Source organism: Schistocerca cancellata, chromosome 10 (assembly GCF_023864275.1).
Source record: "Schistocerca cancellata isolate TAMUIC-IGC-003103 chromosome 10, iqSchCanc2.1, whole genome shotgun sequence".
NCBI classification, from domain to species: domain Eukaryota; kingdom Metazoa; phylum Arthropoda; class Insecta; order Orthoptera; family Acrididae; genus Schistocerca; species Schistocerca cancellata.
Genome location: NC_064635.1, coordinates 161,849,106 through 161,862,511, shown reverse-complemented (window position 1 = coordinate 161,862,511; position 13,406 = coordinate 161,849,106). Strand labels below are relative to the sequence as shown.

General features: G+C 38.4%; 1 protein-coding gene across 1 annotated transcript in view; it reads right to left on the bottom strand.

Annotated features, from left to right (window-relative positions):
* LOC126106215 (uncharacterized) overlaps positions 1-13,406 on the bottom strand; it is a 194,781-nt gene that overhangs the window by 88,596 nt on the left and 92,779 nt on the right. Inside the window, exons 5-6 of the mRNA XM_049912446.1 lie at positions 8,604-8,703; positions 3,924-4,706 (exon numbers count right to left, since the gene is read on the bottom strand). Of these exons, the coding sequence (XP_049768403.1) occupies positions 3,924-4,706; positions 8,604-8,703 (883 nt within the window). The remainder of the gene's footprint in view (positions 1-3,923; positions 4,707-8,603; positions 8,704-13,406) is intronic.

Sequence of the window (13,406 nt, the reverse complement as noted above, 5' to 3'; positions counted from 1 at the left end):
CTCCTGGCCAATGTGGGTATCAACTGACCAAAGACAGATTCGGCCACCGTTTTCAAAAAATGCTTCATCCATAAACAAAATCTTCCATAGAAACTCTGCACCAATTTGCTGTTTTTGTAGGTACTGTGAGTGCTTTGGAAAGACATTGCCATGAATCTGTTGCTGAAGCAGAATGTGAAAAGTATGAAATGCATACGAATGTTGTAGACACGAAAAGCACATTTGGCTCATACCACTCACACATTCAAGCTGCCTCTGTGGATTGCGAGTTACTGTAGCTGAAATTAGTTTCATTTTTCTCATCAGCTGATGTTCTTTTTTGTTGGTGTATTTCATCCTCCAAACTTCCAATTTTTTGAATATTTTTAATAGTATCTGCAAATAAAGAATGCGAGGTCTTGGCAAGATCAGGATATCTTTCAGCTTACAACCTCACCACTGCTCTAACAGTCTGTCAAAATTTGCCATAAACAAAAAGCATATGCACTTTCTTTACTGTTGTACACATTATGAATGTCTGAATAGCTTTAAGAACATGTTGTCTGATAGCTACAATCTAAAGCACAAACTGAAGTGTTCAGGTCAACTCATGAGCTACATCTGAGTTATGTGTTTGCTTAGAGGTGCAGTAGGACAGACGTTTAAGGGATTTATTCTGCTGCTGATGAAACAATGGTTTGCATTGCTGTTATCCTGTTAGTATTTGATGAAACCCCACAATTTAATGTCACTGAAGTCCTCACCGAAGGCTCTTATCAAGTCCACTGAGAAAGTATACGGTTTAAAAAAAAGTCAGTGTCATAATTATTCATCTACATCAACAGCCATACACTGAACGGCATGGCTGAGGGTATCTCATATTGTACCAGTTGTTATGGGTTTTTCCTGTTCCATTCACTTATGGTGTGCAGGAAGAATGATTGTTTAAATGTCTGTGCATGCTGTAACTAGTCTAATCTTGCCCTCGCAATCCCTACAGCAGTGAAATGTAGCGGCTTGTTGTATGTTCCTAGATCCACTATCTAAAGCTGGCTCTTGAAACTTCACAAGTAGCATTTCCTAAGATAGCATCTATCTTCAAGCATCTGCCTGTTTAGTTTCTTTAGCATCTCTGAGACACTTTCCCATGGGTCAAACAAACCTGTGACCATTCACACTGCCATTCTCTGTATATGTTAAATATCCCCTGTCATTCCTACCTCGTTTGGGTTTCAAACATTTGTGCAATATTTTGGGATGGGTCACACAAGTGTTTTGTAACCAATTCTCACTGTAGATTGATTGCATTTCCCTAGTATTCTGCCAGTAAACTGAAGTCTACCACCTGCTTCGCCTGTGACTGTGCCAATGTGATCATTCCAAGTCCCTACGAAGTGTTACACCCAAGTATTTTTATAAGTTGACAGGTTACAACTGCGATTTATTCATTCTGTAGTCATACAAGGGCCATTTCAAAATTCCTGCACACTGTGCATGTGCAACCATTACAGTGAAGTGAACAAGTTGAAATTTATGTTTCTGTGAGTGAAACTTTGGGTGTGATGGTCTTATGTGTGTTTGCTGGTTCATGTGACTGTTTCATGAGTAATTCAGTTTTAAAATGGAAGCTGAAACCGAGCCAGTTTGGATTACACATAGTGACCATATTCCTACATCAAAACTGAATCCTACATGGAAAAAATCCAATGGAGATTTACAACACTTTGAGAGAGGTGTGTAGGATCTACTGTAGTGTAGTGGATTGCAGCACCGTTTCATGGTGCTCTATTCATTTCTGTGAAAATCCAGTAAGCACTGAGGACAAAATTACAAAAGACTACACATCTCATGTTATTGTTAATGACTTGAGAGAGGATTAACAAAAAAACACCTGAGGAAGTTGCATATGAGGCCAGAATGTCTGTCACTTCAATTTACTGAACAATACGCAAGAAGTTAAAGATGAGAAGAGTTACTACCAGATGGGTTCTGCATAATCTGAATGGAGGGCAGAAAGCAGATCACAGGAGAATCACAGACTTCATTCATTGTTATCAAACAGAAGGAGAATAGTTTCTGAAAAGGATTGTTGCACTTGGTGAAACCTGGAAATGAGATTTTGAGCCAGAACTGAAGTTTCAGTTATCACAAAGGAAAAGTTCTAATTCTACAAACCTAAAAAAATTCTGATGCCAACAGTCAAAAGTGAAACTGATGGTGATTTTTGCGTATGACATGAATGGAGTCATAGCTACAAACAGAATACCCAAGGACCATCAGTAACAGGTGCATGCTACAAACTGATTCTGCAAAATGTTATGCATCCAAAAATTCATTGAAGAAGGCCTGACATGTTTGAAGCTCGTGTCCTCATTTTGCACAATAATGCGTGACTGCATACTGCCCTACCAGTCAGAGAAACATTTGACAAATATGGGTGGGAAATATTTCTCCATCCACTATAACTATACACTCCTGATATGAGCTCATCAGACTTAAATTTGTTTGCCAAATTGAAGGAACAGCACTGTGGAAAATGTTTTCAAACAGTTGATGAAGCTTCCAATGAGGTAACCTGAGTAACTCAACAATGAAGCCAAATACAAAATACAGAAGTTGCCAAAAAATTGGGAAGCTGTCATAAGCAAGAATGGACATTATGTTGAAGGTTTGTAAAGGTATTTTGTAAAATAAGTTATTTTCTTCAATTTTATCTTACAGTGTGCAGAACTTTTGAAATGACTCTTGTAGAATATATTTTTCCCTTTTGTGCAGTGTACAAGTTTACAGCTCTGTATATTTAAATCAAGTTGCCAATCTCTGCACCACTTTAAAAGCTTATCAAAATTTGACTGAATATTAGTGCAGCTATTTTCAGGTAATATTTCATTATAGAAAATTGCATCATCTGCAAAAAGTCTAAGGTTGCTGTTAATACTGTCTGCAACATCATTAATATACAAGGTGATCAGCAAGGGTCCCAACACACTTTCCTGGGGTACATCTGAGGTTACTTCTACATCCATCCATGACTATCCATCCACTGTAACATGCTGTGTCGTCCCTTCCACGCTATCCTCCATCTTGTCACAAATTTCACTGACACCCCATATAATCATGTACTTTATAATAAGCATAGCTCAAATGCTTCTCAGAAGTCATGATTGACTACTTGTGTGCTGCATAGTTGCATCTATCTGACTGCCTCAATATATGCATTCAGGATGTTATGGGGAAGTTAGGTTTCACACGACTTGTTTTGGGTATCCGCACTGATTGCCATGGAGGTCATCCTGTTTAAGATGCATAATTATGTTTCAGCTCAGACTATGTTCTAGCATTCGACAAATAATGGTTGTCAAGAACATTGGAGAACAGTTTTGTGGATCAATTGTGTTACCTTTCTTGTACACCTGTGTGACCTGTGATTTCTTCCAACTAGTGGGTATAATTCTTTATTTGAGGGAACTATGGAACATTATAGTTAGAAGAGGGGCTGACTAAGGTTGAAAATCGGTATAAAATCTGACAGGGATTTTGCCCAGTCCTGGAGCTGTGTTCAGTTTTGCTAATTTTAACTGTTTCTCAACAACAATATCTAGATCACTCCTCTTTGAACTAATACAAGAATTAAATTGGGACAATGCTCCTGGGTTTTGTTTTATAAAGGAACATTTTGAAATTGAGTTTAACATATTTGCTTTTGCACTGCTAACACCCCCCCCCCCCTTCCCCAATTTCAGTTCCTGTCTCATCCTTGAGTGTCTAGATTTGAGAGCTATAAAATTTAAAAATCACAGCATTCAGACACCAGAAGACTCTTGAAGCAGATTCCAACAAAGGGTTTGAAATATGAACCATCAAGTTGTTGAGGAAAGTGACACAGTTTAATCACCGGAAAGATTCCACTTTCAGTGCAGATTTATACAATGACAGTGACTTACCCAGCTGGCAGTAGCGGCCACGGAAGCCTGCCAGGCAGGTACATGCTCCAGCTACAGTATTGCACGTTCCTCCATTCCTGCACATTGGGATGCAGCTCCGGCGCTTGTTGTGCTTCGAGTAAATTCCGAATACTGTATTACCATTAGATGCCGATGTTTGAGTGCTTTGATGTAATTCGTCCTGTGGCTGATGACTCGGTTTTGGTGATCTGACTCCAGATACTTTTGTTGTAGGTAGATCAGTGGCTTGAAGAGGAAGTTCAGTAGTCACTTGAGACTCAGATAGGACTCTGTTTATGTGAAACATACCTGCTGCCTCAGTTTCTTGTTCTGTTTTCATTGCCACTACTACTGTTGGTCCCAATATATCTGTGAAATGTGGCTTACCTACATTACCATTATATCTGGTACCCAAGTCACCAGTCCTTATATTCTTGGAACTTGCTGACAGGCCTCTTTCTGCAGAAACCCCATTTGCACCATACAAGTGACGGTGTTCTCTGTCCTGTGCCTCACTATCCTGAACTTGTCCCTGATCTCGCACAGGACTAGACCTGCCAGTGTTGAAAGCATGAGGTACTGATTCGGAGCCAGTGTCTCTGTGCTCATCGTGTGCCCCATCTTTAGGGTTTGGTCTTCTTGTAGTTGTCTGATGGGCTATCCTTGTCTTGAATGGCCTTTTGTTCTGTTTCATCCAGGATGTGGAGCTCCTGAGTGTGGCCACATTGTGCAGTGTTTCCAAGTGGAGCTTCCTCTTCTCCAGTGCTGAATGGGCACTACCACCTGCAACATTACAGAGCTATCACAACACACTGAAAAATATTCTTAAAGATAAATGTGACTTACGCTCAGTCAGATAAATGTTTATCAACTGCAGAAATTTGAAGTAGGTCAACAGCAGCATAGAAGAGTCAAAAAGATGAATTTGTAACTTTTGGTTCTGCAGCTTGCTTTACAAATAGCTCAGAGTAGAGAAGAGGGATGAGGAGGTTTAGACATGTGAGAAGTAGAGTACAGAGGATTGTCAGAACCACTTATAAACAGAGGCAGAAATGGTAACGGTATATTTCATACAGGACTGAATACAATGCATACAAGTGAAGAAAAATATTTTAGAAATGTACTTGAAATATTATCAAATTTTTGAGAATTTTTGCTTTAGAAGGGTTTAAGTACATTCTTAATTTCATTGCAGGGGATGGGGTAGCTGATTTGGCTGTATGTCTGTTATGTTGACATTGCTTCTTGCATGTATTCTATTGCCTTACTCCGAGAACTGTCCATGCCAATATTCTGAGCTAGTTTCAGAAAGTGATTAATCTATTGGTTACCTGACTATTATTGTTTGTATTTGGCTGTTTTCTTTAGTAAAAAGTTTTCATATTCCTCAAGTGATCTTCCACTTTTTCTTTTAACTATTGCCCATTAACATTTAATTTTATTAACTAAACACTGTTTTTGGCCTTGTTTCACAATTTTATTATTAGCATTATTTCACAACCTAGGTTTCAGGTTATAAGCCAATTTTCAAGTACATTACTGATTTCCAAATACGATAATACACAGATAAACATAATGACCAGGCAAAGATAATCATCTCAATTCTTAAGTTATCGATCCATAGCTTAATGTGCAATTATGTCAGTGACCATTTTTTAACAAATTACACATTCAACTATTACACAACAATGACCAGACTAAAGTTATGCATCAGCCTGGAACTCTAACTATGATGGACTGGAGCCCAAAGTTTTTCTTCTATCATTGGGTTGTGATCTTATCTAAAAGACGTGAATAACTGAACTGGGTTCGCTCATTTAATAATAGGTGTGGGGATATGCCCATCTGTCTTTTAATTTCTAAGATTTCTTATTGGTTGAGGTTGGCCCCCTTTTGCTCTGTGTGTAGGGCTTGTACATGTATTGTGCATTTGTGGTTATTGTTCAGGCAATGTTCTGCAAATGCTGACTCAGGCTTCTTCAATCTCCAGCTTCTGAGGTGTTCTTTAAGCCTGGTACAGATTGACCTCCCCATCTGTCCAATGTAGCAAGACTGACACTCACAGCATGTGATTTTATAAACCCCACTTTTTTTTATATCTGGTTGTTGGTCTTTTGCATTGAACAAGAACGTACCTATTGTCTGTGAAAAACACAGAGAAATCCTTTGCCTTCAATATGTTACTTATGCTATTTGATGTTTTCCCTATGAAAGGTAATTTGCACTATTTCTTTTCCAGTTTGTTTTTCTTTTTCATTGGGGACAGCAGGGACCTAGCTTGCTTCTTCATCTTTTTACCTATAATTTTATTAACAGTGGGAAACAAGAAGGTGCTTAAAACATCAATGTAGTCCTGTGCTGTGATAGTGCCAGGAAAAACAACAAGAGGTGAAAGCCCCATCCATGAAAAACACAACCACACCATAACACTACCACCTCTGAATTTTACTGTTGGCACTACAGACGCTGGCAGATGACATTTATCGGACATTCGCTATACCCACACCCTGCCATCGGATCACCACATTCTGTACCGTGATTCATCACTCCACAAAACATTTTTCCACTGTTCAATTGTCCAATGTTTATGCTCTTTACACCAAGTGAGGCATCATTTGCCATTTACCGGTGTGATGTGTGGCTTATGAGCAGCTGCTCGACCACAAAATCCAAGTTTTCTCACCTCCCGCCTAACTGTCATAGTACTTACAGTGGATCCTTATGCAGTTTGGAAATCCTGTGTGGTGGTGCAGATAGATGTCTGTCTATTACACATTACAATCCTCTTCAACTGTCTCTACCAGTCAACAGATGAGGTCGACCTGTGCACTTTTGTGCTGTACGTGTCCCTTCACGTTTCCACTTCACTATCACATCGGAACCCGTGGAGCTAAGGATGTTTAGGAGTGTGGAAATTTTGGGTACAGACTTAATTACACAAGTGACACCCAATCACCTAACCACAGTCAAAGTCTGCTCTCTCACGTCTAATGACTACTGAGGTCACTGATATGGAGTACCTGGCAGTATGTGGCAGCACAATGAACCTAATGTGAAAAACATGTGTTTTTGGGGGGTGTTTGGATACTTTTGATAGTGTGCACATCATTGGTTGGTATGTAATTGATAAGAGCTGCAATTCTCTATGAGAATCAGAACAGCCATCAGATTGCGTACTGTTTTTCTGTTGAGTGTTGTTACAGAGCATGGGAGGGTATATAAGAGGTGTGAAAAATTTCAAATGTTGAGCAGTCACTGTGAAGGACATTTTGAGAAGCTGCATACTTCTGTGAGGCAGTATTATCAGCTGCTGACAGGCAGCACTGTGGGTCTCCATTCGAAACGCTGATCGAATCGTGCAATAATCAGATCTGTCGGGTGTCCAGATGTGATGGTGTCTTGATGTTGGAACGTGAAACACAAGGGCAAATGTACTTGTTCTCACAATTCTTGTCGACTATTCTGACCACCACAGGGGAGGACCACTGCACTGTGCACCGAGCACATCTAATCCGATCACATCTGTGCCAGTCATCTGAAAATGAGTAATGGATTCCCTGCAAGTTTCTCTGTCATCCCACACCACTGGTTAGAGACTAGAAGCTGCTGGACTAAGGAATTTCACATGTAAGCTGCCATTAACACCACAAAACAAATGGCTGCATTTGGAGTGGTGCAGTGAATGGGACCACGGACTGTTGACGAATGGCACTGCACTGTCACGTGATAAGTCACAGTTCTGCGCAACTCTGGAGGACCACCTTCAGAGAGTACAGTGGTGATCTGGAGAGAGGTGCTGTTGTTTCCAAACCTCTGGAGAGGCATAGTGTTGTTACTCTTGGCATCACAGTTTGAGGAGCCACGGGATACGACATCTGTTCACGGATGGTAATCATTGATTGCACGGTGGTACATCCTGCATCCTCACATGTTACCTCTCCTCTGACAGCATCATGGTGCAAGTTTTCAACAGGATAATGCTCACTCACCTGACACTGGGACCAGATTGGATGTCAATTCCATCCCAGTGCCAGATCCCGGATGTCAAGGACTGGTTGCAGCAATTTTGGGCCAGCTTGCCTCAGGAGAACACACAGTGCCTTTATGAGAACCTCCCCAACCAAACCAGTGCACAAATTGAGGTAAGAGGGAGTGCAATGAGGTACTGATATGTGGTCTCATACTGTCGAGTTCTTTGTAAATGGGACTCGATTTTGTCACCATTGAAATAACATCGCATACCCTCTCGATCCATGAAGTTTCATTTCCTTTCCTCCTCCCCATGTGATTGCTTCAATTTTTTTTTCTTTTACTAGGGTGTGACATGAATCTCCCTGATACACACACTCCTGACAGTTTTTCTTTTTGGGAGTCTAATGCTGTTGGCTAAATTTCCACAGAAGAATACATCATACCTAATTACTTATTCATAGTAGCTGTGATACACTACATTTATTGTGCTTATATCATAAGGGGACCTACAGTTTAATGTGGACTCCAACTCACAATTTTTCCATTAACAAATTATTGCCAGGGGTGAAAGAAGTAGTAAGAGACAAAAAAAGCCCTAAGACTGGCCAGGGATAGAGCCACACACCTCTTGAACTGCAGAGATCTGCTCAATTGGCTACAGGCCACCCAGCTTGTCATTATGACAGTAAGACACTGCTCAAGACTTACCAGCATGTGCTGTTGGCAGTTCCAACATACTCTGCTCTCCTGGTGGCTGTACTGTTGAACCCCTGTGTAGCACAATGTGTGGAGAGTGATCTCTGGATTCCTGTGCAGAAGGCAGGCCAAAATAGTGTCACTTATATAAAGTTATGTAAATCTGCAGGAGCAATTGATTCTTGCAGAGTGTACAGTGAAAACATATAATTGTTGTACAAAATGCCTCCTTATTTGTTACATTCTTTGAAAGAGTTACTATTGTTATGTTCATTGGAATAAATGTCTACACTTTTTAAATTGCAGATCTTTGCTGAAAGTAAACTTTATGGTTTTTTGTTAGTGTTCGATTTTTATTAGTATATTATACAATCTATACTTTTAATAAAGGTCCTGGTATGCTCATATATTTCAATCTTATAATTTGTTATTTCAAAATATTGACAATAATATACAATTTATGAGTAGTTGGTCATCACATTTGGTTAATAATTTGTGTATTTTGTTTCATCCTCAATTCAAATATCAAAGGCTGCATATCTTAAAAATCTATAATAATAACAACAATACCGTAACAATAATATGAGGGTAGAGAGATACTTCATTGTTTTAAGTCAAGTAAACCTATAATTTGTCACTTAAAAATATAAGGAAATGATATGAAACAGAGCTTTTGATAAGTCTATGTAAGGTATAGTTACTGTATACATTAAAGCATTCAATGAACTATAAGACAGGTATAAATTTATACAAAACTGAAATTTGTATTAGAGAGGCAAATTTTGCAAAAGGATTTGATGCTGACACATTTAATGAGGAACACTGAATAACTTATCATGTGTAGCCTGTCATAATTTTGTTTAATTATAATAAATGTAATTGAAAGAACAAACTTAACAAAGCAAGAAATGGAATAATTGTTGAAAGATTATAAATAGCATCACTGCTGTGACAATATGGCTTATTATCTATTACTTAAATTTTGTTTGGCTCATTATTAGTTGAGCACACTGTTGTGCTTATTATATAATGTTTGGTGTTCAGTGATTTAATGAGTTATTGTAATAAAAGCCTGAAAGTACATGAAGCATAAGTGTTTTTATTTGCATCTTTACTCACACACTAAAATCCCATGACAAAAAATCATCCTTGATTGAGCTAAATATAATTTGAGTTTATAATGAACCCCTCCACAATTAGTATTAATGCACCAAATAAGCAATAAATGCTGCTAAACACTGTTCAGGTTTAGCATGACAATGTGATTAGGGTAGAGTTCAGCATTATATAATACTAGGCAGTATTCCTCAAGCATCATTAATGGCAGCTTCATACCCAATTATGCCATGCAACACCAATGAACATAGCTGAAGTGACAGACCCACTTGTTTGCGTGTAATAGAATGCCACTATAGAGTACCATTTTTTCTCAGGGGCAGCAAACCTGAACATAAAAATGAGCCCTAATCTATTTATATGTGTTGGAATTCTGAGCAAACAGCTTTACACGCTGTCTCAGTCATTTACAACACCTTCAGTTGGATTTTTTTTTTAAAGTTATTTTTTCTGGAAGAGCTACAGACAAAATATAGTAACAGTTGAAACTGCTTGGAAAACAGAAGATGGAACCATGGATAAAACTGTTATTCTGAAAAAAAAGCCCTCATTTCATGTCCTTCATCCAATCGTAAGAAGTCTCAAAGATAATAGAGATGAACTTCTAATATCAAAATATGAAATTGGAAATATTACTAGAAGGTCTGGAAATGTGTTACATTTATAAGAATATCACTTGGAAACCAACAAAAGCATCTAGATAATTACAAACTAAAGTCATAGTACAGTATAACCAGTACAGGAATAGGACAACCTTTGCTCTTTCCTCCAGAACAACAACATCCAGTCCTAAATGTACTTCAGCAAGTTGTTCTCAGATAACCAAGCAACATTCCCTCTCAGGAGTCCCACAGAAAACTCTGTTCATATCAAATGCATCAGCCTCCAGTTGTACCTTCATTGTCACAGCTGTCACTCGCTTCATGTGAAAAAATTTCACTGATTCAAAAAGACGTGTGACTCAGTTGACCAATAGTCTCTTTTTGACATCCTAGAAGGGCAGAAACTAGAACCAAAGACAGTGGGCCTAATCCAGCAAACCCTCATACATACAAAGTCAAAAGTAAAATTTTAGAAATTAAAATCTATTTATCAAGGAGATGGATTGTTGCCAGGACTCTTTCATCCCATCTGAGACAAAAATCATTAGGGCATGGGAAAAAGAATTAAAAACATCACTGGAATCCTAATCAAACTGGATCAACAAAAGATTGCAATAATATCTCTTTGTCTTTGGGATACTGGTGAAGAGTGAAATCACAGAAAATAAATAGAATCCCTGAATGAATGTGCTGCAAAAGCTTATCTCAGTTGCATAAAATTTAATATTCAAAAATTAAACACTAAGTATGGATAAATCAAAAGGGGCAGATACTTCAAGTATCTCCATGAGATTGTAATGCCAAAGAGACTACAAAAGCAGGCACAGAGAGTTTGATTTTTGGAATTGCAAGAGTGTGTATGAAAGTATGCAAGTTACCTGCAACAAAAACTGCACGTCCACACATACAGAGGCTAGATGTTACAACACAGTGATCAAACCTGAAGCTCTGTATGTGAGTGAAACTTTAAGTATCAACAGAGAAAGTTGTCTGGGAAACATCTTGAAGGAAGAACAATGGATTATGAGGGAAATTCTTGGCCCATAAAAAATGGGGGATGAATACAAACTGAAATTCAGTAAAGCAACAGAGAAACTGCCAAACCTGATACCAGACATCGGAAAATGAAGACTGAAATTTTATGGATATATTCAGTGATTCTCAGGAATGAAGCTAATACTAGATTATGATGCAGGACGCTGGAAAATTAATAGATCCAACAAGTTAAAAGGATCTCAAGAAAGTCCAAAAAGAAACAGTGGAAATAGTAGACAGGAATCTATTTAGTCAAAAGGTACAACCTACAATGGTACTGGGCACTACACATTGAAGTTTGAATAGTTTGGCCCGAGCCCACATGTGCTACAGCACGAAACTGTATATATTAGTTACACTCAGCTTAATTGAGTGGCCCAGACATGTGGATGGTCTTGATGTTTGGCTATGCTTTTCATCATAGGGTGCCAGCTCACATCTTGTAGTGTTTCAAGAATTTCTGCGTAAATTCTAGAACCGCTCGGCCTTCCACCATCTCGAACACACAATATTTTAGATGTGAGTGGGAGAAAGGAACCTTATCTACTGCGCGTCACCTGTCTGTGTATCCAGGTCCGAAGTTTATCATGAGAAGACACTAGACACGGCAGTCGAACGGCACCAACAAGTACTTGTCGGTCGCGACATGGAAGTTGGCAGAACCAAGGAACTACTGTCTTATTCTGTGCTGTTTTATAACTGTGGCTATTGTTAGTGACGAAAGAACGTTTTAGTTGAGAGGACTTTTAAGTAACTTTTAACTTTAACTTGCTAGAGGCAAGACATGTATATGATTCCTGTATAATAGAGTTATGTTTATCAAAACAACACTCTGTTGTAAATGTAACTTAATTGTTTCTAATGTGAGACGACACAGGTGACTTACAAGAAGTCAATGGTTTATATGAGAAGTGTGAATTTTGTTCTTTGTGGAAGTTCAAATAGACCGATAGTTGTTGAAAAGTATCCTTCGAGTACCTCATTATTTCACAAAGAGAGAGAGAGAGAAAGTCTTAAACGTTCCTGTGACTAGCATCATTCTTTGGAGAAGTAGTTTGTAGAGATTACAGAAGCCGGCTGTCCAGAGAAGAAGATCAGCTGCGCTTTCCAAAGTAAGTCAACTCATGTAAGAGAAAAGGGAGTTTGCACATACACTTCACACACTCTTAGTCATCAAACACATTAGAACCTGTCATAAACTCAATTTTTAAAGTTGAAATAAAATATAACAAAACACTGCAGGCAGGTATTGTGGTGAAATTTAAAATATTGAGTCACTCATGTTGATTTATAATTTGAACAAGTAGTTTATTTTTCTTCAATAAATTCACTTAATACTTAAAATGCAGTCTGAGGGGCTTTTACATAAGGGCAGCTGTTAATAACTGATGCCACAACAGTTCACTATAAAATTCATATGTCGTGATCATGACACTCGAGTCTGTTCACAGTTCACAAATACACTGTTGTCTGCTTTTGTAAATCACTATATTTTGTTCCACTTGATCAGTTTTGAAAGTTACTACATACACACTTGTCCCTGAATGTGGCTACGAACTCACACTACCCCCAGATGTGTGGCACATCTGGCTCTTAGTGTTGCTCAAAACCATCTACCACCCCCAGATGGACAGCACATCCGGCTCTTAGCCTCGCTCAAACTCAACTTCCCAGTCATCAAAGATGGCCACCCTATGCACCCTCGAAATGACTGCCTAACTCAAAACAATGTTTGACAAAAAATTATGAATATTCTAAAACTAAACACAAAAACACATGATACAATGAAAAATATGGAAAATTACCAGGCAAAAATGATTTAAAGTCTAATTTTCTGTATCTGCCACTGTTTTTTCACAAATAATGTTCTTATGACACGATATTGCTTTTCCCGGATTTTTGATACTAAACATAAATAAACAAATAAAAATACTTACATAATTACTCATCTACCTTTATAAACTTTAGAATCCTGCCACTAGTTTCATCTCTTTAAATTTATTTATCACCAAAAACACAGTTTCTCTCTGTCGAATCCCATATTCCAACCTCTCACTCGAAA